Source organism: Lingula anatina, chromosome 4 (genome assembly GCF_051362555.1).
Source record: "Lingula anatina isolate TDL-2025a chromosome 4, LinAna3.0, whole genome shotgun sequence".
Lineage (NCBI taxonomy): Eukaryota > Metazoa > Brachiopoda > Lingulata > Lingulida > Lingulidae > Lingula > Lingula anatina.
Window position 1 is genome coordinate 21,772,390 of NC_141770.1, and position 24,606 is coordinate 21,796,995.

Consider the following 24,606-nt stretch of genomic DNA (forward strand, 5'->3'; position numbering starts at 1 on the left):
TATGTCTGGAAATTTACTTTATTTACTGTGGTCATATCATGTGACCAGAGCAAAATGTAAAGAATCTGATATATTTTTCTACAGAAATGTATGTTTACAATATTCAATAAGAGCTAAATTATCACATCAATTTTAAAAATCTTATCACAGATTAGATTACAAAATCGAACATATATTGCACTAGCCATGGACACTGTTTCATGACTGGAAGAGAGTTATGTCAGAAATTTCACTATTTCCCTATCACATCATTTGCTGTAAACAGGGTGTATGAATTAAAATTCAATTTCTCCTTTTATTTAAAAAAATAAATTTATAGGAAGTTACATGTAGCCTGAGCCTCAGAGACAACAGAGGTAGGTCTTTTCATTTTTACAATTATACCCAGGAAATGCCTGCATATTTTTCATTGTAATGAAGCATCTTCTCCATATGGAGATTAAAAAAATAAAGAACCAGGAATGTATCAGATCCCAGGCTTAAGATTGCAAAATTAAAGCAAATATTCATACATAATCTTACTAGAATCATTAATCAATAAGATATGAATGAGGTGGATAGCGTTTTGAATTTGCTTGACAAAACTTAGCAAAATAATAGCTCAATTTATCAGGGTATAGGGCAATGACATTCTAGCCGATAAGTTTTGATTTTCATTTCTAGAAATATTCCTTATATAAATAAAATAATATAACATATTAGTCTATAGGTTGTCTAAATAAAACATAACTAATATCAAACTAGGCCAAATAATAGATCAATTCAACAGGGGATAGGGCTATGACATTCTAGCTAATAAGTTTTGATAAATTTTTAGAAATATTCCTTATATACATATATATATATATATATATATATATATATATATATATATATATATATATATATAAACAAAACATTACTTATACCTAATTATGTCTCCATTGCATTAGTTATCCTTAAATATGATGGCATACATGATGCTCAACAAATGCCCAACATATAAGGACGACTAAAGTCTTAACACTGCATAGCTAACCAAAATCTGCATAGATATTTTTTTCAATACACAGTTTTGTTTAAATGATGCCTAATTATATTTCATATTTCAGGATTCTTCAATACAGATGTACTACTAAGATGGTAAGAAGTCAGAGGTATCTTAAAATTTTTTTAACAAATTTAATATGCTGTGTTTAAAATTCTTTAAAAAAAGAGTAAAATTTTAAAGATACCAAATTTGTCCATATATGCATCCAATTCTTTGTCATCACTGATAACTTCTTACTTGAAAGTTACATTTTGATTGTAACCTTTATAGTTAAATCCAATGTCAAATAATTATCCCAACAAATAAATGTCAAATTAAAACAAGGCAGCAAAGCTGTCAAATGTACAGACAAAAAGCAGGAAATAACAAAATAGGCTACTGTCAATTCTGATGCAAAAGTACATTATGTTAAACTGCAAATTCAACATCAAATTTTAATTATGCTCAACAGGTAATACCAATGTAAGTAAAATGTGAAACAAGCATAAGGCTTCAGGCCCATGGGAGTTCAAGTTCACACTTTGAAAATGTAAAACTTCCAGAAAAAGAAGTCAATTAGACGGCTTTTCCAACTCAGGCTGCATTTTAGTCCTGTATTTCTTTTTTGAAAGTTTGGCAATCATAAGTAACATGGTTTTCCCATAATGGTCATCATGGCAGCAGCACCCAAAATTGTGTTTTCTTCTATTCTGATGCAATATTACATAATGGTTAACAGCATAATGACAATCAATTTTTAATAACAAAATATATGTATCATGGATTTTCAGAAAATGTGACTAGCCTGGGTCTTCAAGCCTGTGGAACTTCAAAGTCACACCTTGAAAATGCCAATATGTGAAAAATTAAATTTTCACAAAAAAACTTTTATCTGGCAGATTGCATTGCCTACTGAAGCTGTATTTTAGTCCCATGTTTCTTTCCTGTAAGTTTGAGAACAGTAAGTAACATGGTTTTTCTTAAAAGGTAATCATGGGAGCAGTGCCCAAAATAGGTTTTTTTTCAAATTTTGATGCAATATTACATAATGTTTAACAGCATAATGACCATCAATTTTTAATAATAAAATATTAGTATCATGGATATTCAGAAAATGTGACTAGCAAAGGTCTTCAGGCCCATGGAACTTCAAAGTCACAACTTGAAAATGCCAAAATGTAAACAAGACAGCACTGTTCTGAAATGTTTTTTTCCCCATTTTTAACAATTTTTAACATAAAACAAAATTAACAGTTTACTGCCATTTTTATATGATCAACTAAGAAAATTGATGAGATGACAAAAGTATCAATAAAACAGTGTTAAATGTCCAATTTCTTCCATTCTGAGATTCTGAACATAGTGAATGATTGAATCTGACAAATTGCAATGATATGAGTTTATTTCCATTTTTGAAACTTTATTACACAATACACGATAACATGTTTATCATCATTTTTACAAAATCAACTAATAATGTTGTAAAGATGCAGGAAATATCAAACAAACACTTTCACGTATCTTATTAGTTTAATAATGAGACTGTTAACATGCCTAAAAATTGAATCTGAGGAAATGTGAAAAAACAGCATACCTTCTAAAATAATGGCACGATTATGCTGATTTACGAACTCAACCTGCATTTTAGTAAAATTGACCACTCCTGTGACTTTCATGACAATTGGCCCATCTGTTTTTCTTATATTGTGTTTACAGTGTTGCATATGTTGAAAAGTGTAAAAAAACAGCATAACTAGTAAAATGGTGGCCCGATCATGCCGATTTTCGAACTTGACCTGCGTTTTAGTAAGATTGATTACTCCTATGAGTTTCATGACAACAGGCCTATCGGTTTTCCTTGAAATGTGTTAACAGTGTTGCATATATGCTAAAAAGTGAAAAAACAGCATAAATTCTACAATAATGGCCCGATCATGCTGATTTTCGAACTTGACCTGCGTTTTATGAATATTAGTCAGCTCTGTAAATATAAAGCCAAAAAGTAAAACTGTCTTCCACTTATGGTGTTAACGCTGAAAGTGCACGGCGACGGCGACAGCGACGGCGACATGATCGGCGACGGCGACGACAGACGCAGGTGATGGCAATATGTACAGACACATCTGTGTCTGTACATAATAAACTTATCTAGTTTATCATCTACCAAACTTGAGATGAAACAATGCCAGTTCAGACTTTATTCGTTGATCACATGGCCCTCCTTAGAAGCATTCAGTATGTCATCAGATGGGGCTGTGGGAGTATTGACTAGGAGTTTGTATTTGTTTTCTTTTCTTATCTTGATAATATAAAACCTGGAAATAATAATAAAAAACAAGTAAAAGGCTTTTGTTTTAGTTCATTATTGGGGGAGATATGTATGCACAACTGCAATGTGTGTGTGTGTGTGTGTGTGTGAGAGAGAGAGAGAGAGAGAGAGAGAGAGAGAGAGAGAGAATTTGCCAAATTGATTAATGTTAATGAAATAAAATTAATAACTGATTTTGTGGGCCCTTCACTGCACACTAAAATCGGTGCATATAAGTAAGCTCAGCAACTGTCCTAGAGAACTAAACATGATAACATTTTAGCCAATAGTCAGTAAAAATAAATGAGAGAGAGAGAGAGAGAGAGAATTTGCCAAAATGATTAATATTAATGAAATAAAATTAATAATCAACATTTATTATCTACTTGGAACACTTTCATCAAAAGTCAACATTAATAATGAAATGACATTTTGAATGGAACATTACTGTATGTTTGCATTTTTCCATCAGAAGCAGAATGATACTTACAAAAATGGGACCATAGCAATCACATAAAACCCAGCCATCACCAAGAAAACCATTCCCTGGAATAAACTCAGTGTGGCAGTGTATATGTTGGTGAATGTGGCCTGCCCTGCTCCATATGCCAGACTCTCCACTGCTGCTACTGTAGAAAATAAAGCACCTGAAAAAAAAAGAGATGAAAGATTTGTGAAAACTTTGCTGTAAAGGGGGTTGAATTACTTTGAGCAGATCGGTAATTCTGGCAAATTGTCTCTTAAACACACAGTGACACACAACATTTTTAATAATAGTGCATGGAGGAACTACATATCTTGGCTTAAATTTATGTTCTAAATGTGCCCCAAACAGAATACATAGATGCTGAGCTTACTTATGTCCTGATTTGGTGGGCCTTTCACTGCACACTAAAATCGGTGCATATAAGTAAGCTCAGCAACTGTCCTAGAGAGACTAATAACATTTTAGCCAATAGTCAGTAAAAATAAATGTGTTTAAGTTCCTTTGATGCAGGGTCATAATGCCATGCCACATAAAGGTAGAAAACACCTTTAGTCTCTTCAGAAGTAAATTGCTAGTAGTTTTATCACCATTACCCAAAAGACAATGAAAAACCTATTATACCAGTATTTTACTATATTTTGTCTTAGTATGATATTGTTTATTTACTAGTAAGGCTCTTGACATCACCCTGAGTTTCAGAAGACACTGGAAATCCACCTCTCTACTGTAAGCATGCCTCTGCCATTGCCAGCCACAGTGAGTGCACTGCTGATACATGCAGCAGAGAGGAGAGTTTTTGGTGTCCTCTTAAAATCAAGGTTACTCACAGGTGAAGATCGTAAAAACTGAAAATCCTGAAAAAATAGCTTGCAACACTGGATTTAGATCATATGAAAAACTATCAAAATGAAGACTGAAAATCCTGAAATCAAGCACAACTTTCACCCATGGGGTAACTGAGTACAAAACAACAAAGAGGAAGCTTATGATGATGAATAAATAGGTCACATTACCTTGCTCATCTTTGTGGCCCAGTTTGGATGCCATAGCACGTAGGAAGGTAAAAGGATCAAAGCTCAGGCCTACAACTATAACTAATAGAAAACAATCTAACATTAAAAATCGGTTATACCATAAACTATCATTCTTATTTTTTCAGGTAATTCATAAAACTTGCTGTTTTTTAAAATATAATATATGTATATGGCCTTTATATATATATTTAAGAATTAAATTATTAATTATAATTTTAAACAATACTATTAGTGTAATAAACAGTGTTCTGTAAGAAAATGATATAATATTAAAATATATCTTATTCAGTCAGCATAAATTATGTCATGTATTCATAAGTGGCAAATAAACTGCACAGCAATGTTACCCTCTGTGACATCTGTCACCTCTCTGTGACCTCCCTCCATCATTACTGATAATAACATAAATTTGCTAGGGGGAGTAATGATGTATGGGGTGGGGGCATAAAGAGTGTAAACCCTGCCATACTTACCAAGATACATCAACAGATCTGTTGTAGCAAATGCCTCAAATACCCATGATGCAATGCCCATCACTATAACAACCACTGCTAGTAGATCATCATCAAACCATCGATTGAATATTTTGGTGAGAATCATTTGTGCTAGCAAACTTGCAGTAAAGCGTCCGGCAAGAAAGAAACCAATTTTGACTGAAGTCCAGCATAACGGGGCATTTAGTTGAAATAGTGTTTGGACATCGTACACGGCTATACAAGGAAGACCTATAATAAAAGTGCACAGCATTAGCAACCTGATCTTCCACAGTCTATGGCTTCCATTGTCTACTACAAACAGCCTGAAGATCTTCTGAAAATTTTCACAGCTTAAAAATTTTGCATCTTCACTTCGTTGAATGGTCTCCTTCAAAAGACACACATAAATTATATTAATAAGCTGCAGTCCAGCTGCTATCAAAATAGGGTACATAAACCCTGTGGTTTCGATGAGGTAGCCGAGGCCAAGCTGAGTCAAGCTGTATGTCACACCAATCAACCCTTCCAGCACCGCAATACGAAATGTCAGCACTTTTATTGAGGATATATCTGCAGTGTACGCAAAAATCCCAAGATAATTTGTGGCAATGCTTCCAAAGAGTGCTTCCACAGCACAAGCAATGGCTATAAAATACAAATCAAGTTGAAAGAAGATGACAACTCCAACAATAACATAGTTGATCAAGAGGCCTATGCATGGCATAAGTATGGGGATTTTTCGGCCTCCTCTGTCACTATAACTCCCATATAATAAAGATAATGGAACAGTAATTATTGCTTTAGGTACTGTAATATATAAAACCCAACTTGATGACTCTCCCTCAACTTTCTCTCGCAAATCATACAATGGATCACTGGTGTTATCCTTCATGCATTGGGACTGTGACTTCTGGCACGAATGCTGCGTGTCGTTATCTCCACATGGGAGACCATACTGGCGAGCCAATGCAGAATACACATACTGATCAGTTAAAGGGCTGTAGGCAGATGATGATATCACATACAAAAAAAGAACACCTGAAATTGCGATAAAAAGACGCGCAGAGTTCTCCTTCATTTCATTGCCTTCAGGCTTGTCTTCACCACTGATCGCTGCATTTTCCATTTTATCCCAGAAGCTCTATGTGCTGATGAGGCAAATCTACCTTTACTGTTCTTCTCAATTCTTGTGTCAAGATCTCTCCTACAAAGAAAAAATAAACAAAATAAATTATCTTGTGATTCGTGTGTTAGTGTTTGTACAGCCAATAAATATCAGAAACCATTGACAGGAGTGCAAATTAGATGAAATCCGTGCTACAAAAAACATCATATTAAAACAGCCACTGGTAGCTAGGCCAACAGAAGAAAAAACTTAAGTACATGGCATGATCAAGCTATACAGACAAAGACAACATATTACAATATCTGCCCACACCAGTAAACGTGCTGCCAATATACCAGTATGTACATGTACATGTACCTGTAGAGTACGTACCAGTAGGGAATGTAAAGAATGCAAATGGGAATTCTAGAGACTAAAACAGGTTGATTGTAGACGCTATACCTTAGTATATATGAAACTACTGTCTAAGGTGAGACCCATGATCGGCGCAGTGCAGTTGGTCTGTAAAATATTTAACAAGAGATTGAATACCCTGCAGGCTGTAAAGAGTTTACCTATATTTTTAAAAAAGTCTGTCCTCATTTCAGTTACTTGTTCCGTCTGTGTATCACAGTGTGCCAGTAGTAGTACCAGTACAGCTACCTAGGTACACGCACATCGACATTCCGACACCGATCAACATTTAATTGACACAAAGACCTGCCTTTTCCTTTCGACATTCCAAGACCAAGTGCTTGATTCACATTTTTGTTCACGTTAAGTTAATTAATATCTATTTTTCAAATACAGACCTTCTGTGCGTCGTTGGTTTGCAAGGTTAGCTCATTTTACCCCACACAAAACACACATTTAGCTGTATTCCAAACTGCAGGGCCCAAGATCACGCGGTAGAGATAAACAACAAACCCATCAGACTGACCTACTTCACTTACGTTATAAATAACTAACCGGAAGTTTCTTGTGAGTTTCATAAGTAGCTCATCTTGGCACTTTTCCCTTCTTCCGGTTTCAGAAAGTTTCTCAGAGTTTTACTTTTCAACAGCAGGTTGTGACTCACTTTGCGTATTTGACTTGTGCATCGTGCACGTGACAGTGCCAGGATGATTTACAAGGCTGTCTAACCCACAGGATGCATTAAACTCGGGGGGGAACGAACAAGAGAGAAGTAAGTGGTGTGACTTGAATCAAACATTCACGCTGTCATTTGGCAAGGGGTCAGGTGCAGTCTCTCGAGCGTGACTGTAAATATTGGTTTCATAGGAGGTGGGCTCAGTGATCCAAGGTTATCCTTATTTAGTTGGGCAACTTGATTTGACTTAAATCATTATTGAAGAAAAGTTGTGCAGCCCTTTTTAAAATACTCAGTCCTAGTACTACAATGTACATTGGTAGTCTACCTTTGAGATGGCTGTACGTGACTTGCACTTTTTTTTCGCAGTAGATAATTTTTAGAGCATCCTCATTAAGATTCAAGTGCAACCCATAAGGTTCAAGTGGAAGGGAAGCTTTACGTGGGCCGTTCCGATATAATTACATGTATTGTATCTGTTATCTTCAATAATATGCCACCCTTAAATACTGTACAGTACATGTAGCTTACTTATTATAGTTGACTTAATTATGGAGTAAACTAACTTATATGGAGTTTATCAGATCAGCTGCAGGTGGTTGGAGAGTAGGGTGTGGTCTGTGGTAGACAGGTTTTCCCTTTTTAAAAGCAAGATTGTTTTAATTCCAACACTTAACCTCCCCAAAACAGCATTTTACAGGATAAAAAAAGGCACTCAGTGACCACATAATTTTGTTTTATAATACTTAAATAATTTTCTTGGTGGGAAGAATGGACAAATAAATGAAGTTTAAAATTTCTATCCTTTCTCCACCCCACCCCCCTCCTTTATTCTATTAACCTGGGTTCACAAAAAGTAGAAAGGCAACTCCAGTTATATGAAGTTGCCCATTGTTGTTAGCAGTTCAATTTTAATTGACATAAACTATAATTTGTGTTTTACAGGAAGGTATCACACATATTGACAGCTGTACAGAATGGAAGGCAACAGAGAGACCGATCCACTACTTTCTAGGGGAAATGGGCTTCGCCATAGAGATCTTCATGCTAATCGGCATCACAAGGAACTGATAGACGTTGTAGATTTGGACATGCCCAAATTTCTGCCTAAATGCCCAGTTACAGTGGAGCCATACGCTTTTTTCTACTTCTTTGCCATACTTTCTTTGTTGTCAATATTTCCCCAGTATTTTTACAAGAGAATCGGCGAGGATCTCGGATATGTGGGTAATAAGTCAGATTCTGGCGCAGGGTGTGAAGGAAGTAATGGCACAAATAGTACCATGTATGCCTTACAGCAGAAGGTGCAGGCAGAGTCATCACTATGGCTAATGTACACAAGTATTTGTACCCTGGTTCCAGCAATCATTGTCACTGTATTCTACGGAGGCCACAGTGACACATTTGGGCGAAAACCATCCTTGATTCTTCCCTGCATGGGCTCTTTAATCAGAAGTGTGTTTACAGTATTTGCAGTTTATTTTGAGTGGCCTTTGTGGAGTTTTCTACCAGTGTGTTTTGTTGAAGGACTGTTTGGCCAGTATGCTACTGCTCTTATGGGATGCTTCACATATATCTCCGATATTACCACGACAAAGAATCGTGCCTTCAGAATTGCAATCACTGACCTCTTGCTGTTATTTTCAATCGAGGCTTCTCAGATCTCAATGGGGTATCTCATTAAACTTTCTCCTAATTTTCTCATCCCCAACATCATTGTGACGGGCTCTTTGTGCTTAGCCTTACTTTATGTTGTTTTCTGCCTGCCTGAACTCATACAGAAGGATCCCAACGCCAAACTGCTCGACCTGAAACATGTGCTCCGAATGGCTCAGCTGTATTTTCACAAACCCGGGGAGAATTTACTAGGCAGAGTGTGGAAGTTGAGACTGTTATTGCTGGTTTTGTTCCTCAGTGCTATGTCCATGGTGTCCAGTTCAGCAGTGGACATGCTGTATCTACTCAACAGTCCTTTTTGCTGGACTAGTACCCAAATTGGATGGTTTAATGCTATTAATGCTTTAATTATACAGGTAAAGATTTTATTTTATGTTATTAAAGTCAACTTAACTGTTTCATGTACTAGTGTTTGAAAAGATATTTATTATATCTTTACTTAAGGTTAGAAAAACATCCTCTCTTGCATGTACTAGTACCTAGCTTGATTTTTAAAATATCTGAATAATTTGCCTACAACAATTATGATTATAGTAAGGCCACACTTTTTTATTTTTATGGATGACATCCTCTGGGGACCCCAAAGTCGGTGCGAGCGGGCGAAAAAAAAAAAACAGTCCAAAAAAAAAAAAAAAAAAAAAAAAACTGCTTAAGAAAAGTTATGTTTTCAGTACACAGCTGGAAACACTAATTTACCACAGAAACACGTATCAAACTAACAACATGTCTTTATCCATGCTCTCAAAATATTAAAGCATTGTGAATAGGGCCTACTTCGTAGAAAGGTAAAAAGTCATGAATATATATGCTGCATATTACCAAATCTATTCAAGGTTATTTCATGCATTCTGTCGGTATAGAAACCAATAAAACAAATATCAAATAAATAGCGTGTCTTTATTTGTACTCTCAGAAAATTAAAGCATTGTAAACACTTCACAGAATTGTTAAAAAAATTAAGCAAAGATAGGCCTATGCTTCCTACTACTAAGGTAATTTCGGTCGATGCCATTTTGTCTACTTCGACTCACACGCTAGCAGCCAACTATCGGGTGGCCTGTCCGACCTTCAGTCCACCAAATACCGCGACGCTCTTGTCGACCCTTTTTTCGCTCCAAAAAGAAACTGGTATGTGCTGCTTTGGACAGAATGTCACTGAAATTTTCCGGGCGATGATTGCTGGCCGCGGCCAGCCTTTCGTAAAATTGTAAAAGGGTGATATCTCCATGTCCAATATCAATGGCAAACCAATCCAAAACGACGGCCCCCGTTCTCTTTATGACTTTAATTGTCGTGTATTTTGAAATTAATGCTAGAGATGAAGTTGACGGCAAAACGGCCATATTTCCACGTGGTGATAATACGCATGCGCAGAAAGCTCATTTTCCACACTCGGAACTACTCGGATGTCTCCGCAGTCGACAATGACAGTATGGAGCTTGCGGAATTAGCAGAGAATTGCCGATTGCATTTTCCGGCAAATTCAATAACGATGTTTGCGACAACCGACTTCCTTTGGGGGGGGGGGGCGGTTTGGGGGGGGGGGGGGGGGGATTTTTTTTTTTTTTTTTTTGGAGAACGGACGAAAATCGGTGCGCGCGCAGGATGTCATCCATAAAATTAAAAAAGTGTGGCCTAATGACGAGACAAAGTTTTAAGAAATGTTTCTATCAATCTTCTTCTGATTCAATTTACTAGTAATTTAATGAGCACCTTTCTTTATTTCATTCCTTTTCTCTCTGGATCTTCTACATTATGCTCTTTATCAATTTTTATAACTGAATCTTAATGAATTTTATCACTTAGATCGCATTCACAACGAGTTGAGCCAGGCTTTACAAATCCTGGGGACTAAATATGGCAGTCGTACATGAAAGAAAAACCACCTAATCTTTTAATAGTCTCTCCGCCTCTCACACGCCTCCCCACACGTCGTCCCTGCGGGGGGACAGTCATTAAATCTCAGCTCCATTGGGACGACACATGGGGAGGTGTGTGAGAGGTGGAGAGACTATTAAAAGATTAGGCGTTTTTTTCTTTAATGTACGTCCGCCATATTTAGACCCCAGGATTTGTAAAGCCTGGCTCAACTCGTTGTGAATGCGATCTTATTATTGTAGCATCATGTGAACATTACTTCTTGTCTTATATGATAATACAAGTAATATTGTGGCTATAATTATTTGATAAATATTTATTCTTTTGTGTATTTACATATCATTTAAAATCTATTGAATCAGATTAATTAATTTATCTTGTTGAAAAAAATTTTTAGTGAATAATTAGGATTTTTCCCTTTTTTTTAGGCTGGTAGCTTTGTGGGTCTGCTCATAATGAGAAAGCTATTGAAGATAAAGGAAGCGTATATTGCACAAATGGCCATGGTGCTGGTGTTTGCAAACAAGATCCTGGTGGCTTTTGCACAATATGACTACATGATGTATATTTGTAAGTATGTTATATTGATGAGATTTTGATGTGATAAAAATGTATTGTTTCCAGTATTTTACCTCTAAGGCTGCATTCACAACAACAGTCTGCAGGTCAAATATGGCAGACACACTTGAGTGCTTGTAGTGTAATCCCCGCGGGGAATCTATTCAGTTTGTATTAGGAGATTAGATGGCAAGCTTTGAAGTGAGTCCCCATATTTGATCCACATACTTAATAGTCTGCTCTTTTGAATGCAGCCTTAGATGTGATTTTTGGACCCTATAGCAAAATGTGTCATTATAAAGGTAAAAACATTTCTAGTTTCCTTAGCACTATACACCTTTTACTTTCATTACACAAGAGACTGAAAACCCTATTCACCAAAGTTTTTAATTAATATTTTGAAATTCACTTTCTGAGTACTTAAATTACTAGTACTTGGCACACCAAAATAGTTTCATAAGATAAGACATATTCTAACTTAATTTCATATGATATTTTTGGATTGAAAGTGTATACCTACTTATTGTTTGTTCAATACAATATATCGCATCATGTACAGAGTGCTACTTTGATGTTTTGTTTTTTTTCTTTTCTGCAATTTCAAATATTTTTTAGACCAAATAGGTATCATGTTGATTTGGAATATATGAAGTAATTGCAGTTTTATGTTGTTGTATTCCAGCATGTTTTGTTAACATGTTTTTCTTCCTGATTATCCCAATGTTGCGAGCCTTGATGTCAGAGCAGGTGACACATCACGAGCAAGGTAAATACAGCCATGTGTTTTGTCTCGATTGGGAAGTAAAATCTTATGTTTGTTCACCTGGGTTAGTGTGCATATGTGGGTGTGTCGGTGCGTGTTTTACAAACAAACTACCACAGATGAAAGTCTTCCTGATTTTTTAGGATATTTATATATTTTGGCATTGTATTTATTCCCCCTGGACGTCCAAATACAGTTATGTGCCTTTGGGCCTTTTATGTTCAATTTTTTATAAGGTCCACTTTTATTTCTGAACTACAATCAGTTAAAAAATTAAAAGAAATGTGAACAGATATATTCATTCCAAAGAAACTTTAATTTTAAAAGCAGTAATTGGGCAGTGATGCTCTTTCAGTCACTAAGTCGTGTATGTTGCCCATGGAATGACTAATACTTACAAGTGCATTTTATATAAAAACGTTTCTTAGATCTGTTGAAACTCCAGTTCCCAATTCACCTTGTATTTTACACTACAGGAGAGGGAGAGATTGATGCACACATTTTTCATTTGTTTTTAAATTAATAAAGGTACCTGCATTATATATAAGAAGAGTTTTTAAAGGCTGTAACAGTGTTACAGCTGCTTTAACAGTTTAAATCATGCACAAAATTTCAAATCATTTGAGTTCTTTGACTATTAATATTGATCATGTTTTAAAGTCAATTATATTGTTTCAATCTGCATATTTCCAGGCTCACTATTTGCCAGCATCTCTGCTGTTGAGAACTCGTGCAGTTTATTTGGAGGCACTCTCTTCAATTCTATCTACACTGCCACTGTTGCCTGGTTCAGGGGATTTGTCTATTTTGTGATTGCTGCATTTTATGTGCTCTCTTTTTCGGTACTAAGGTAATATCAATTAGTTTTACTAATTTAAATTGGCAAAGTGACATAGATGTCGGTTGATTATGATTTATCTCGTATACTCTCAGTTTAAATTATTGATCATACTGTGAGTGTCTAATACAACCATGTGTACCTGGATCTGTGTAATCTATGCTAAAGCACAAGATGCCTCTTGTATTTGCAGGCCAATGAGATGGCAATATGTTTGGATATTTATTTCGTAATTGTAATTCTGTAGCCATTTTGATTTTTCTAGTGTTTGAACATTAATTTTCTGCTTGGAATAAGCAGTTTACCTTTTTGTTACTGTTGGGTCAAAATGTCCCTGCTTTGTCATTACCTTCACACTAATACTCTCCCACAAAGTTTCTCTTTCTCAATGGTCTTTGAGTAACGATTAAAAAATAACACCTTTGGATCCTTGTAAAGCAGGTTTTTGATTTCAAAAAACTTTTGTATTTGCAATACTGTGTGTGTGTAAGGTTGAGGGTAAATAACAGTGAGGAGGGGGTGTGACGGGGGGGGGGGATGTGAAGGGATGTAAGCAATTAAAATGGACACAAACTTTGGAAAAAATATTCATACCAATGCTTTACATAATTGTTATATTTATTATTATTATACTTGTCATTTGGATATGCTATTATAATTACAGTGTGTACTCCTGTAAGACACGTGGTGAGAGCCCCCCTGTGATAGAAGTTGAAACCCCTGAAGATGATGATGAGGAGGAAAGATCAAGAAATAGGGATGAAATTAGTTCCTAAAGCATTTGACTTAAATTATTGCCTGAAGAGCATTTATAAAGAATTTTTTGTCGAACTATTTGCCATCAAATTGTCTTTTTACATCCAAATAGAAATGCTTGGATTTCTTTGAATTATACATTATATAAGTAAATATTATTTATTCTTTTACATTTTTATATAAAATATGAACCCTGTTCTCATCTTAAATGCTACTAACAATATTTAATCTCGGGTAAATATTTAAGGTTATTTTTTATAACATATCATGTTGTTTATATATAACAGTATTTATATATTTACTAAAAAGGTTAAAAGATGCATTTAACTTTTCAATGCTATGATATTTTAATAAACCTCTGCCAAGGAGGTGGCTTACACTTCTATTTGTACATCACCAGCGTAAGTAAATGTTATGGAATCCCTATGCATTTTGATGAAAATTTCAGAATAGCTTGAAAATTGGCTTAATTAAAAGTGATTACATTGTAGTGGTGATCCCGAATTACTTTTGGATCCAAGAATTTCATTAAGGAACCTTTATCATTGTGAGATAGGGTTTTGGGCCTTGACCCCAAAATCATTGAAAGGTGTTATAAGGTTATGCATGTCCTCTCAACTACCACAATTTTATCAGTGTTAAGTCCTTGGTGGAGTCTGCTCTCTCAGAGTGCTTTTATAGTTATTGTATTTAATTTTTTTAAAATGCATTTAGACGTTTTGCATATTATACATGTAACTGTTGAATCATCAAGTTTAAGCATATTTGAAAAGAACAAAAATATGAAAGAGTATGAAGATCTGAATGATTACTTACAATACGAACACATGCAAGCATTACACATTCAAAATATAAAGAAATGTCTTCATTTCATTATTCTTGATAGGATTTTCACAATAAAAATTTATTTACAAGAGTTGGCATTGTTCCATGATATCCTAACCATTGGTTCCATCAAACAGCTCAGAACGTTCAAAAAGAGAAATTATACTGATCCACTAATAATCATCAATTCAGACTTCTCTTCATGATATTTGTTGTATAAACAATTTGGCCAAGACAAGTTGAAATGAATATACCTCTTTTCCTTATTGTAATTTCCCAAATATATTTGCCGATGGGGATGTCCAGACTCAATTTCTGGAATACCCCCTGATGAAAATGTGCCTCTGCATTTTCGAACCTCGTGTTTCATGTCTTGCATAAAGCACAAACTGGTCTCAAATAAAAAAAAAAAAAAAAAAAAAAAAGATTCTTGTTTCAAAATTCCCTATAATCAATCTGAGTAATAAATGAGTTCCAAGGCCAAATAGCTAAGATACCAATTCTAAAGTTCCATCTATATTATTTTGATAATTTAATACTTCTTCCTTGACTTGTGCCACCAAAGAGAGAGGGGTAAAAAGTGTTTTCTTCGCTGCAATTTTGAGTGAAAGACATCAAAGTCAAACTCCTGTAGCTGCTGCAGGTAGGAATTACAGGACACCTAAGAAAATAAATATAAGTAATGATAGTAAGGACAGTCAAGTGGGGAAAAAGCACATCATTTGGGAATTTCAAAATACACCATAAACGTTAACTTTATGATACTGAAAATTTACGACTGATACTTGACATAAATTTTGTACAGTGTATTACTATTGGCATATCTGAAAACAAACAAATTAAAATGCAAAATCCATTTTAAAAGTTGTCTTTCAATGACTTTAAAATTTCTTAATTCTTTGGCACAAAAACATGCTTCCCCACTGTGCCTTCCCATCCCTTCCTTCACAAGCCTTATGCAATCAAGGATCCACCAGACTGAGTGTAATTTCATTGAAGTGTGCACTTACTGTTGACAAAAAAGTGACATATGCCTCCTTGGGGATATTTGGTTGCAATGTTCTAGCCTGAAATAATGGATGGTATCGCATTCAGATAAATCTTAATTATAATAATTTTCACTCTGAACAAGATAATTGTCAAACCTTGGCATTTGATAACAAATTTTCTTTGTAAACCATGCATCAAAGTTTTCCTTTTATATTTTTAATCATAAATACATGATTGGGATTGATAATGAATTACAGAAAACAATAACTCAATATGTAAAGTACATGTTGTTGGGTTTTGCAAACCATATCAAACTTTTACATTGAATTACCACTGATAAGAAATTTGTATCATTATTATCTATCTGAGTAATACTACCTTTTTCAAATGACTTTGTGCTTGGCTGGCAATATCAAACATGGCATCCCTAACTGGCTGCTCCTGACTTCCCCTAGCTATACTCGTCTCTGATACATTGTGCTGAAAACAATTTCTTTAATTAAATATATAATGATTAAATAGTGACACATTTTTAAAATAACAATTTCTGACATTCATCCAAATAGAACAAATACAGTGGGCACTATTTGAGAGCATAAATATATATCAAAATATTAATCAAATATGAAAGAAATTTTGTAAATAAGATACTAAAAGGAATATATGAAAAAATCACAAAAGAAAAGACATTCATCCTGTTACCTTCATGAGTAGTTCATATGGGATGTAAACTCTCCCTCTGCCAGAGTGATATGGCACTGACCTCAGTGCTGTGACTATACCCACTGCTTTACCTATATGACTGGCTGCATGGTCTGCATGAATATCTTCAACACCTAGTTGTACAGAAATTCAACATATATTAGTAATAGTACGGTAATTCTCCAATCTATACGAACGATTTAAATTAATTATTTTTGGAAGATAATCGTTTTGTTCGTAAGGCTTGAAATTCAGTCTGCTAAAAATTGCCACGCGTTCGTATCCATTGAAATACGAATGGAATACGGCTGTACCGGAAGTTATTTCCACTTACCTAACATTGCTAAGTGTAAGCATTACTTTCAGATTAAATCACTGTGATCAGCTTTTAGCACAAACAAATTATTCTTGCGATATTGCAATGAATAAAAACAAACTAAACAAAAGTCGGGAATTCAACAATTTCTTCATACTAAAGAGTTACATTTCTCCCAAGACAAGACAACATCGTTTTTCCCTGTTATGTTTTACCAAGACAGGACAACATCGTTTTTCCCAACTTCTGTCAAAAACAGACAAGAATATTTGCGAATCCAGTTGCATATTTTATTCATTGCGTGTTTACTTTTAATATGATTTCACATATAGAAAATTTGCAATACTAATAATGTCACCCCCCATTAGGCTTACATAAATTTCTTCCGCCAAAACAAAATACTTGAAACTCCTCACAGTAGATATCACTGATGTTATTAGAGATTATACTTGTAACATTATCTTCTTGTTTTTGGTAAATGTCATCAAAGTTCACAAGCTTCCATTAGTGGCATTTTTTGAATGACCCTTGGTCACCTACAGATTACACTTGATGACAGTTCTCAGCCATTGTTAAAGTAAACAGGTGTTCCTCATACTTTTTAATGTACATGTATATACAAGCCTAACACTTCATAATAAACTTTCGTAGAAGTCAGACGCATTGTTGTTGTCTCTCTCCTGAATAGAGTCCAGCACGTTGGACTCAGTAAAGAGCCATCATATTACATGGTGTCAGAAGTGGTTGCCAGACATAGGCAACAGTGACGATCCGTGGCAGTTTTAACATTGTGTTAACTGTTAGCATGGAACTCACTCGACAAAGCTGTGCAGATAGCCCAGTCGTACGAGTATTCAATGGAACAACTCAAGACAATGGGAAAAGAGGTCAGCAGCATTAAGAAACAACCTCCACGTACAGGCAACTGGAGACATGTGAACAGACAGAAGAAACAGCAAAAGCAGGACAGACATGAGTGTAACAATTGTGGCTACGAGCATGCCAAGACTGATAGATGTCCGGCTAAGGGTAAACAGTGTAATAACTGTAAGAAATTCAATCACTTTGCTAAAAAATGTCGCAAAAGTATTGCTAAAAAACATGTTAATGAGTTGCAAGCTTTGCCAGATCAGCCCGATTCTGATTCTGATTCAGATTCACAATTTATTGTAGATAGTATTGACATGTCAGAGGGTTTAGATCAAGCATTTTGCCATGTAGAAATTGGTCCAGCAAAGATCAGTGTTAAGTTTAAGATTGACACAGGTTCTCAAGTGAACATTTTACCCAAGCATGTGTTTGACTCAATAGGTCATGTAGACGACCTGAAACCTCCTAGTCAGAAGCTTACTGCTTATAATGGTCATTCACTAAAAAACTTAGGGTCTGCAAATTTCACTTGTCAGTATAAGAAAAAGTCCATTGAACTTCTGTTTCACGTCGTTGATACAGAATCTTCACCGATACTTGGTTTGAAAGCATGTATGGACTTGTGCCTGATTAAGTTAGTGTATGCGTGCGATGTAGATGCTGATGTGAAGCGAGAGCTGGTCGGAAAAAGAGATTCTAGTAAACCCAGCCAAAGTCTGAACAAATCCGAGTTTGGTAAAGACCAAATATTGCATGAATACAAAGACGTATTCGAGGGTATAGGATTGTTCCCAGGTGAATGTGTAATTCACACTGATCCCGACGTAATTCCTGTTGTTCACCCCCCTCGCAAAGTGCCGCATGCACTTCATGAAAAGCTCAAAAATGAACTTGAGCGTATGGAGAAGCTTGATGTGATTTGTAAAGTCACAGAGCCCACAGAATGGGTAAATTCTCTAGTGATTGTTGAGAAGCCTGAATCAAGCTCAGGTAAGGTACGTGTGTGCCTGGATCCCAAAGACCTAAATAGAGCTATTTTGAGACCCCATTACCCCCCTAGAACATTAGAAGAAGTATTACCCCAGTTAGCAGGTGCTCAATACTTCAGTAAGTTGGATGCAAGGTCAGGGTATTGGACAATTAAACTATCCACAGAATCCTCATACCTTACGACGTTTAATACGCCATTTGGTAGATACAGATATCTGCGACTGCCTTTTGGTTTGAGATCGTCGCAGGATGAGTTTCAGAGAAGGGTAGACGAAAATTTTGAGGGTCTTGACGGTATAATAGCCTTAGTAGATGACATCATAGTGTTTGGAAAAAACAGAGAACAGCATGACCGAAATCTGCGTAATGTTTTACAAAGGTCACGTGAGTGTGGGATCAAACTCAACAGAGAAAAAATGGAAATCGGCGTGACTAAAGTAAAATATTTTGGTCACATTATCACATCAAAAGGCTTAGAGCCTGACCCGGAAAAGGTCAAAGCAATTAGGGAGATGAAAGCCCCGACTAATAAGAAAGAGTTAGAGACTTTTCTGGGTATGGTGACATACCTAGCTAAATTTGCTCCCAACCTTTCAGAGATTACCACCCCCCTTCGCAAGTTACTTGCAAAAGACATGATTTTTCATTGGATCGATGAGCATGAGAAAGCTCTCAATGAAGTAAAAGAGGTAATCACAGCGGCCCCAAGTCCTACGTTAACGTATTTTGACCCCAGCCAGGTCACTACCTTACAGACTGATGCCTCTAAGTATGGTCTAGGAGCTGCACTGTTGCAGGATGGAAAACCCATAGCTTATGCATCCAAAGCTCTCAATACATCAGAAATCAACTATGCCCAAATAGAAAAAGAAATGTTTGGGATAGTTTTTGGGTGTAAGAGATTTCACCAATACGTTTATGGCCGTAAAGTAGTAGTGGAGACAGACCACAAACCTTTAATTCCTATATTCAAGAAGCCCTTGAATACAGCCCCTCCACGCTTGCAGAGAATGCTGTTACAATTACAGCGATACGATCTGGAGGTAATTTACAAACCAGGTACACAGATACCACTTGCAGACACATTGTCTCGCAATTTTGTAAAAGACACCTACCCAGAGCTCGCTAAAGGAATGGATGCACACGTACATGCAGTGCTCTCAAAAATTCCTATTAGTGATAGAAAGTTAGACGAAATTCGTCAAGAAACTGAACAAACTGAACAGTTTCAGACTTTGCGCAAAACCGTTTTAAATGGTTGGCCTGTTAAAAGGAGTGATTGCCCCTCTGAGATTATAGAATTTTGGAATCACAGAGACGAATTGTCTTACATTGATGGCCTACTGCTCAAAGGTCAAAAGGTTATCGTACCCCAGAAACTAAGGGTGAAAATGCTGCATTCTATACACACAGGTCACAAAGGAATAGAGAAATGCCAAAAACGAGCCAGATCAGCAATTTTTTGGCCAGGCATGTCAGGTGACATTAATGATTTTGTTTCCAAGTGCCCCATTTGTCTCATGCAAAGAAATAACAACCCTAAACAACCTTTGCAGCCACACCCCATCCCTGATTACCCCTGGCAAACAGTTGCCACTGATTTGTTTACATGGGATGGAAAGGATTTCATAGTTGTAGTTGATTATTACAGTCGATACTTTGAAGTAGCTCAACTTACCTCTACTCAAAGTTATCAGGTAATCAGCAAGTTAAAGGTTATATTTGCTAGATTTGGAATCCCAGAAACTGTCATTTCAGACAATGGTCCTCAATACGCCTCTCAGGAGTTCACTGATTTCTCTAAGCAATATGATTTCAAACATGTGACCTCCAGCCCCAATTACCCTCAGTCCAACGGACTAGCTGAGAAATATGTCCAAATTGTAAAGAGACTGTTTGAAAAGTCAAAGTCTGATAAATCTGACCCTAATTTGGCCTTATTGGAATACAGGGTGTCCCCCCTTGACATCGGATACTCCCCAGCGCAGTTATTACAAGGACGGCAGTTGCGTTCTGTTTTACCTGCCACCAGTCAACAGTTGTGTCCCCAGTTCATTGATCCTGGAAAGGTCAAACATAAGATAGATTCAAGTCGTCAAAAGCAGAAGAAATTTTATGACCATGGTTCCCGACCCCTTCCCCCTATAACTGTAGGTGAGTCAGTCAGATTTCAGCGAAATGACAAGTTATGGAAACCTGCCAATGTCATTGATAAGGTGAATGAAAATTCATTTGTTTTACAAGCTCCTAATGGTGGTATATATCGACGTAACAGGCGTCATATTCTCAAAACAAAAGAGCCCAATGTTCCTCATGACACTGACCCAAAAGTGCCTATTTGCACTGAGAATCTGGTTAATAAATCCAGTGATCTTAAAATTCTAGCAGATCACCCAGAGCCTGCTGTAAATGCCCCAGTTAAGTCCCCAGTTAAAGTCAAATCAACCCCTCAGAAAGATGAATGTCATACACCCCAGCCCTATGTAACACGAGCTGGCAGAGTTTGCAAACAAAAAATTATAGAATCTATGTAATTTTTGCAAAGTGATATAAAAGACTTTAGAGGAAATTACCCTTGGACAAAAGGATATGAACTTAACTTTATCAAGAATTTTTTCAATGACAGTATATGTTCACTATTGGATACACATATCTGACAGGCAGTACTAACAAGCACATATTGCCAGTGCAGGGATATTTCACCAAGACTATGACTGTTAACACCCAGGACATTTGATTGAAGAAAGGGAGATGTAACATTATCTTCTTGTTTTTGGTAAATGTCATCAAAGTTCACAAGCTTCCATTAGTGGCATTTTTTGAATGACCCTTGGTCACCTACAGATTACACTTGATGACAGTTCTCAGCCATTGTTAAAGTAAACAGGTGTTCCTCATACTTTTTAATGTACATGTATATACAAGCCTAACACTTCATAATAAACTTTCGTAGAAGTCAGACGCATTGTTGTTGTCTCTCTCCTGAATAGAGTCCAGCACGTTGGACTCAGTAAAGAGCCATCATATTACAATACTTGATATAAAAAATAACATCAGCTCAATTCACGTCTATTTATGAAAGTCTTTTACAGAATATTAATTTGCACGCAATCAATGTAAACTTAATTAGAAAAAATACAGAAAACTGCAGGCAAATTTGTATAAAGTCATACGGCACCTTTATTTTTCACAATCACCAATATCAGTAAGGTTTACCTAATAGTTGTTGACAAGGTCTTTAACAAGGAAAAACAAACAAACAAACAAAAAAAGCATGAACTTTATCACAACTCAAATTAGAAAAATAAATACAGTACAATACAAGAAGGAACTTCTCTTAAAAAAATTAATTTCCGAATGACTACCAAAAACAAATAAAAAACTCGATCATTGACTATGGATTTCTCATACTCTTCTGTTGTGCGTGGGGTTTCACGTTTATAGATTTTACTGGAAACCAGATATCGGTGAAACACCGATGGTGGATGTTGATGATCTAGTCGGCCGGCAGAAGTTAAGAAATGATAATAAACAGTAAGTAATTTATGTGTACTGATGCTTTCAATAATTTCTAAATAACAATAGGGTTTTAAAACTGGCCTGCAGCTGCCGGCGGGCAGGTTGAGTCCTTCTATCGTCTCATTCAAAAACAGCACAAATACATGATAACAATCTCTCCTGTCAAGTGGCACTTCCTTTGTTTAGAACGGTGGTCTAAAAACTCGCTTTGACGAATCATTGGGCGAATTTCAATTGGGCATACTTTCTTGCGTTCGGAAAATTTAAATTGTGCCCAAGATGAGTTTAGCGATCGTTCGTACAGAACGGAGACAAAAAATTCAGATTCAGAGAAAAAACGTTTCGTTCGTAATTATTGCGGCGTTCGTATAGATTGGAGAATTACCGTATATGTCATAAAATTATCAAATAATTTATCAGAAATTTTCAAAAAGGCACTGAAGGAGAAATGTGTAAGTTTTTCATGTCATATCACTGACAGTCACATCTGATATTCAAAAGTTTTGGTACAAACAAGTTTAAAAAACAAATAATTTCAAATAAAGATCTCTTGTAACAGGACATTGATACTAGTATCTGACTTTCAAAATTGGTTACGAGATTACCCCTTCTGCCAAATTATCCAAGAGATCCATGAGAATCTTCAATGTAAGGTAACAAAGAAACGGAGTCACACTATTGTATATATACCTGCAGCCTGTAGTAAAAGATACTGTATGGAAGACACTGTATTCTCTGCATACTCCTCCAACTCTGCTATGCTCTTGAATCCCTGATCTGATAACTGTGCATCCTGAAATAGTTACAGTATTTACTAAAGCATTTTTTTCCAGCATTTTCTCAGCTATCTATTCATTTATTTATGCTTTTTGAGGAACTGGCAAACTCGCAAAAAAAAAAAAAAAAAAAAAAAAAAAAAACTTAACTCAACTAAAAGAATATCCAAATCAACTTTTCATGTATTACTAAGTTAAGAATTTTTTGGGGAATTCTACTGAAATCCAAAACAACCCAACCATGTTTACGCCCTGAAAGCAGAGAAATAATCACCTTAAAGAGAAAACAAGCAGAAGCATTAATGTTTAACAGCAGGGTATGCCTTATGGTGTATAGCCTTTGAATTTAATGTTTCAATATTTTCACTTTCTAATTGACCTTGATATATAAATAATATTAATATAGCATAATTCAAGCTTATTTTCCTTCTTACCCTCTTCTCTATAATTCTTTTGAACCAGGCCTTTGAGAACTTCTTAGTTTCTAATTCCTAAAAAACCATAAAAAGTATTATTGAAAGATAAGATTTAATTATATTTAGAATCTTCGTTTGATGAGTATTTTAATATTTATTTAAAAATAACAAAATTTGGATTAATAAAAAGTTAACTTAAATGGCAAGGATTCCAACTAATATGTGTATGGGATGATTACTTAATACTAATTGTTATCTTTTCTAATACCAGAAATCTAATCTAAATAAAGCTAACACAGTGAAATGTAAAATGTCATGTGAAGTAAGGACAACTTAATTCTATTTTTTTCTTTATCAAACCACATGACCACCATCATGACTAATATATATGATAATATGTTATTTATTTATTTAATATTTATGTATTAGACTTACCCTGGCAAGCTGTAGGCATATTGGACTTTCAGGAGGGTTACCCTATCAAAAAAAAAAAAAAAAAGACTTAGTTTAGACTTTGTTAGGGCATGCAAAAATATTATGACAATATTTCCAACATCAATTTAAACTATGCCACGGGTATTACATGTGCTTCTGCAAACCAACATCACATCTCAATATCCAGAGGCATATGTGATGTTCTTTATTATGAACTATTTTCACTATAAAAACCAAGTGACACTTGGAGACAAGTTTAATTATTAAATTATCATTATTGAACAATCAGCACTTAAAATTTTATTAAAATGTGTCGTCCTATACCTGGAAAACTCTTTCTATTGAATCTTTCCAAAACTGCATCCTCATCTGCCCTACTTTCTTGTCAGTTACTACATCTCTAACCTATAAAATGCAAATAAAAAGAAAATAGCAAAGAACAACCAGGGGGTATAGACAGCATTTTGAAACAATCTCTCTTTAATTATGGTATGACCATTTGACATTCTTTTTCTACATTTGATTAGATTATTTAAACCTCTTCTTTATCTAACTTTGTAATATAAATATATTTTCAAGCATTTAACTGCAAATGATGTCTGAGCCACATATAAGTACACCAGTATAAGACTGACAATTAACTTTTAATAAAACATTGTTAAGTCCAACAAAAGGATAAAACAGAATAAGAAACTGCAATCTGGATAAATTTAATATATTCAATTCCAACCAGGAGATTATTTGTCAGCATATTATGAGCATTGTCTCTTAGAACGAATCAAAATCAA

The 24,606-nt window shown here is 35.5% G+C and overlaps 3 protein-coding genes across 13 annotated transcripts in view; 1 reads left to right on the top strand and 2 right to left on the bottom strand.

Annotated features, from left to right (window-relative positions):
- LOC106160537 (lysosomal proton-coupled steroid conjugate and bile acid symporter SLC46A3) lies at positions 1-7,558 on the bottom strand. 10 transcript variants are annotated; one of them, XR_015334182.1, is made up of 6 exons: positions 7,232-7,381; positions 5,312-6,518; positions 4,818-4,898; positions 3,808-3,964; positions 3,147-3,324; positions 1-1,348 (listed from the first exon to the last, which is right to left on the bottom strand). XR_015334182.1 is itself a non-coding variant. In XM_024075194.2 (6 exons), exons 2-6 carry the CDS (start codon positions 6,438-6,440, stop codon positions 3,207-3,209), a joined length of 696 nt encoding a protein of 231 aa, XP_023930962.1. In that variant the 5' UTR covers positions 6,441-6,518; positions 7,232-7,381; the 3' UTR covers positions 1-3,206. The 10 variants fall into 10 exon arrangements, 9 of the variants coding, with proteins under 9 accessions (XP_023930962.1, XP_086868360.1, XP_086868359.1 ...); XM_024075194.2 differs by having other exon boundaries at positions 1-3,324; positions 5,312-5,563; positions 6,353-6,518; XM_087012234.1 differs by adding an exon at positions 6,882-6,941 and having other exon boundaries at positions 1-3,324; positions 7,232-7,374.
- On the top strand, positions 7,434-14,895 carry LOC106160536 (lysosomal proton-coupled steroid conjugate and bile acid symporter SLC46A3). Of its 2 annotated transcripts, none has more exons than XM_087012229.1 (6): positions 7,434-7,605; positions 8,455-9,542; positions 11,493-11,634; positions 12,305-12,388; positions 13,079-13,235; positions 13,888-14,895. In XM_087012229.1, exons 2-6 carry the CDS (start codon positions 8,487-8,489, stop codon positions 13,997-13,999), a joined length of 1,551 nt encoding a protein of 516 aa, XP_086868355.1. In that variant the 5' UTR covers positions 7,434-7,605; positions 8,455-8,486; the 3' UTR covers positions 14,000-14,895. The 2 variants fall into 2 exon arrangements, with proteins under 2 accessions (XP_086868355.1, XP_086868356.1); XM_087012230.1 differs by lacking the exon at positions 7,434-7,605 and adding an exon at positions 7,643-7,681.
- Positions 14,868-24,606, bottom strand: part of LOC106160539 (NADH dehydrogenase (ubiquinone) complex I, assembly factor 6) — an 11,278-nt gene continuing 1,539 nt past the window's right edge. The window contains exons 3-10 of the mRNA XM_024076069.2: positions 24,143-24,223; positions 23,819-23,860; positions 23,402-23,458; positions 22,882-22,984; positions 16,497-16,630; positions 16,173-16,274; positions 15,815-15,871; positions 14,868-15,465 (exon numbers count right to left, since the gene is read on the bottom strand). Coding sequence (XP_023931837.2) covers positions 15,337-15,465; positions 15,815-15,871; positions 16,173-16,274; positions 16,497-16,630; positions 22,882-22,984; positions 23,402-23,458; positions 23,819-23,860; positions 24,143-24,223 — 705 coding nt within the window. The 3' untranslated portion in view covers positions 14,868-15,336. The remainder of the gene's footprint in view (positions 15,466-15,814; positions 15,872-16,172; positions 16,275-16,496; positions 16,631-22,881; positions 22,985-23,401; positions 23,459-23,818; positions 23,861-24,142; positions 24,224-24,606) is intronic.

What these genes read in the sequence shown, in the direction of transcription:
- LOC106160537 (XM_087012233.1), bottom strand. Translation starts at nt 6,440, where the DNA reads ATGGAAAATGCAGCGATCAGTGGTGAAGACAAGCCTGAAGGCAATGAA. An exon ending in AGATCTGTTGATGTATCTTG is followed by an intron (nt 4,899 to 5,311) that starts GTAAGTATGGCA and finishes GTTTTCTATTAG; the next exon opens with TTATAGTTGTAGGCCTGAGC. An exon ending in ATTGCTATGGTCCCATTTTT is followed by an intron (nt 3,325 to 3,807) that starts GTAAGTATCATT and finishes TATTATTTCCAG; the next exon opens with GTTTTATATTATCAAGATAA.
- LOC106160536 (XM_087012229.1), top strand. Translation starts at nt 8,487, where the DNA reads ATGGAAGGCAACAGAGAGACCGATCCACTACTTTCTAGGGGAAATGGG. An exon ending in TTAATGCTTTAATTATACAG is followed by an intron (nt 9,543 to 11,492) that starts GTAAAGATTTTA and finishes CCTTTTTTTTAG; the next exon opens with GCTGGTAGCTTTGTGGGTCT. An exon ending in GGTGACACATCACGAGCAAG is followed by an intron (nt 12,389 to 13,078) that starts GTAAATACAGCC and finishes GCATATTTCCAG; the next exon opens with GCTCACTATTTGCCAGCATC.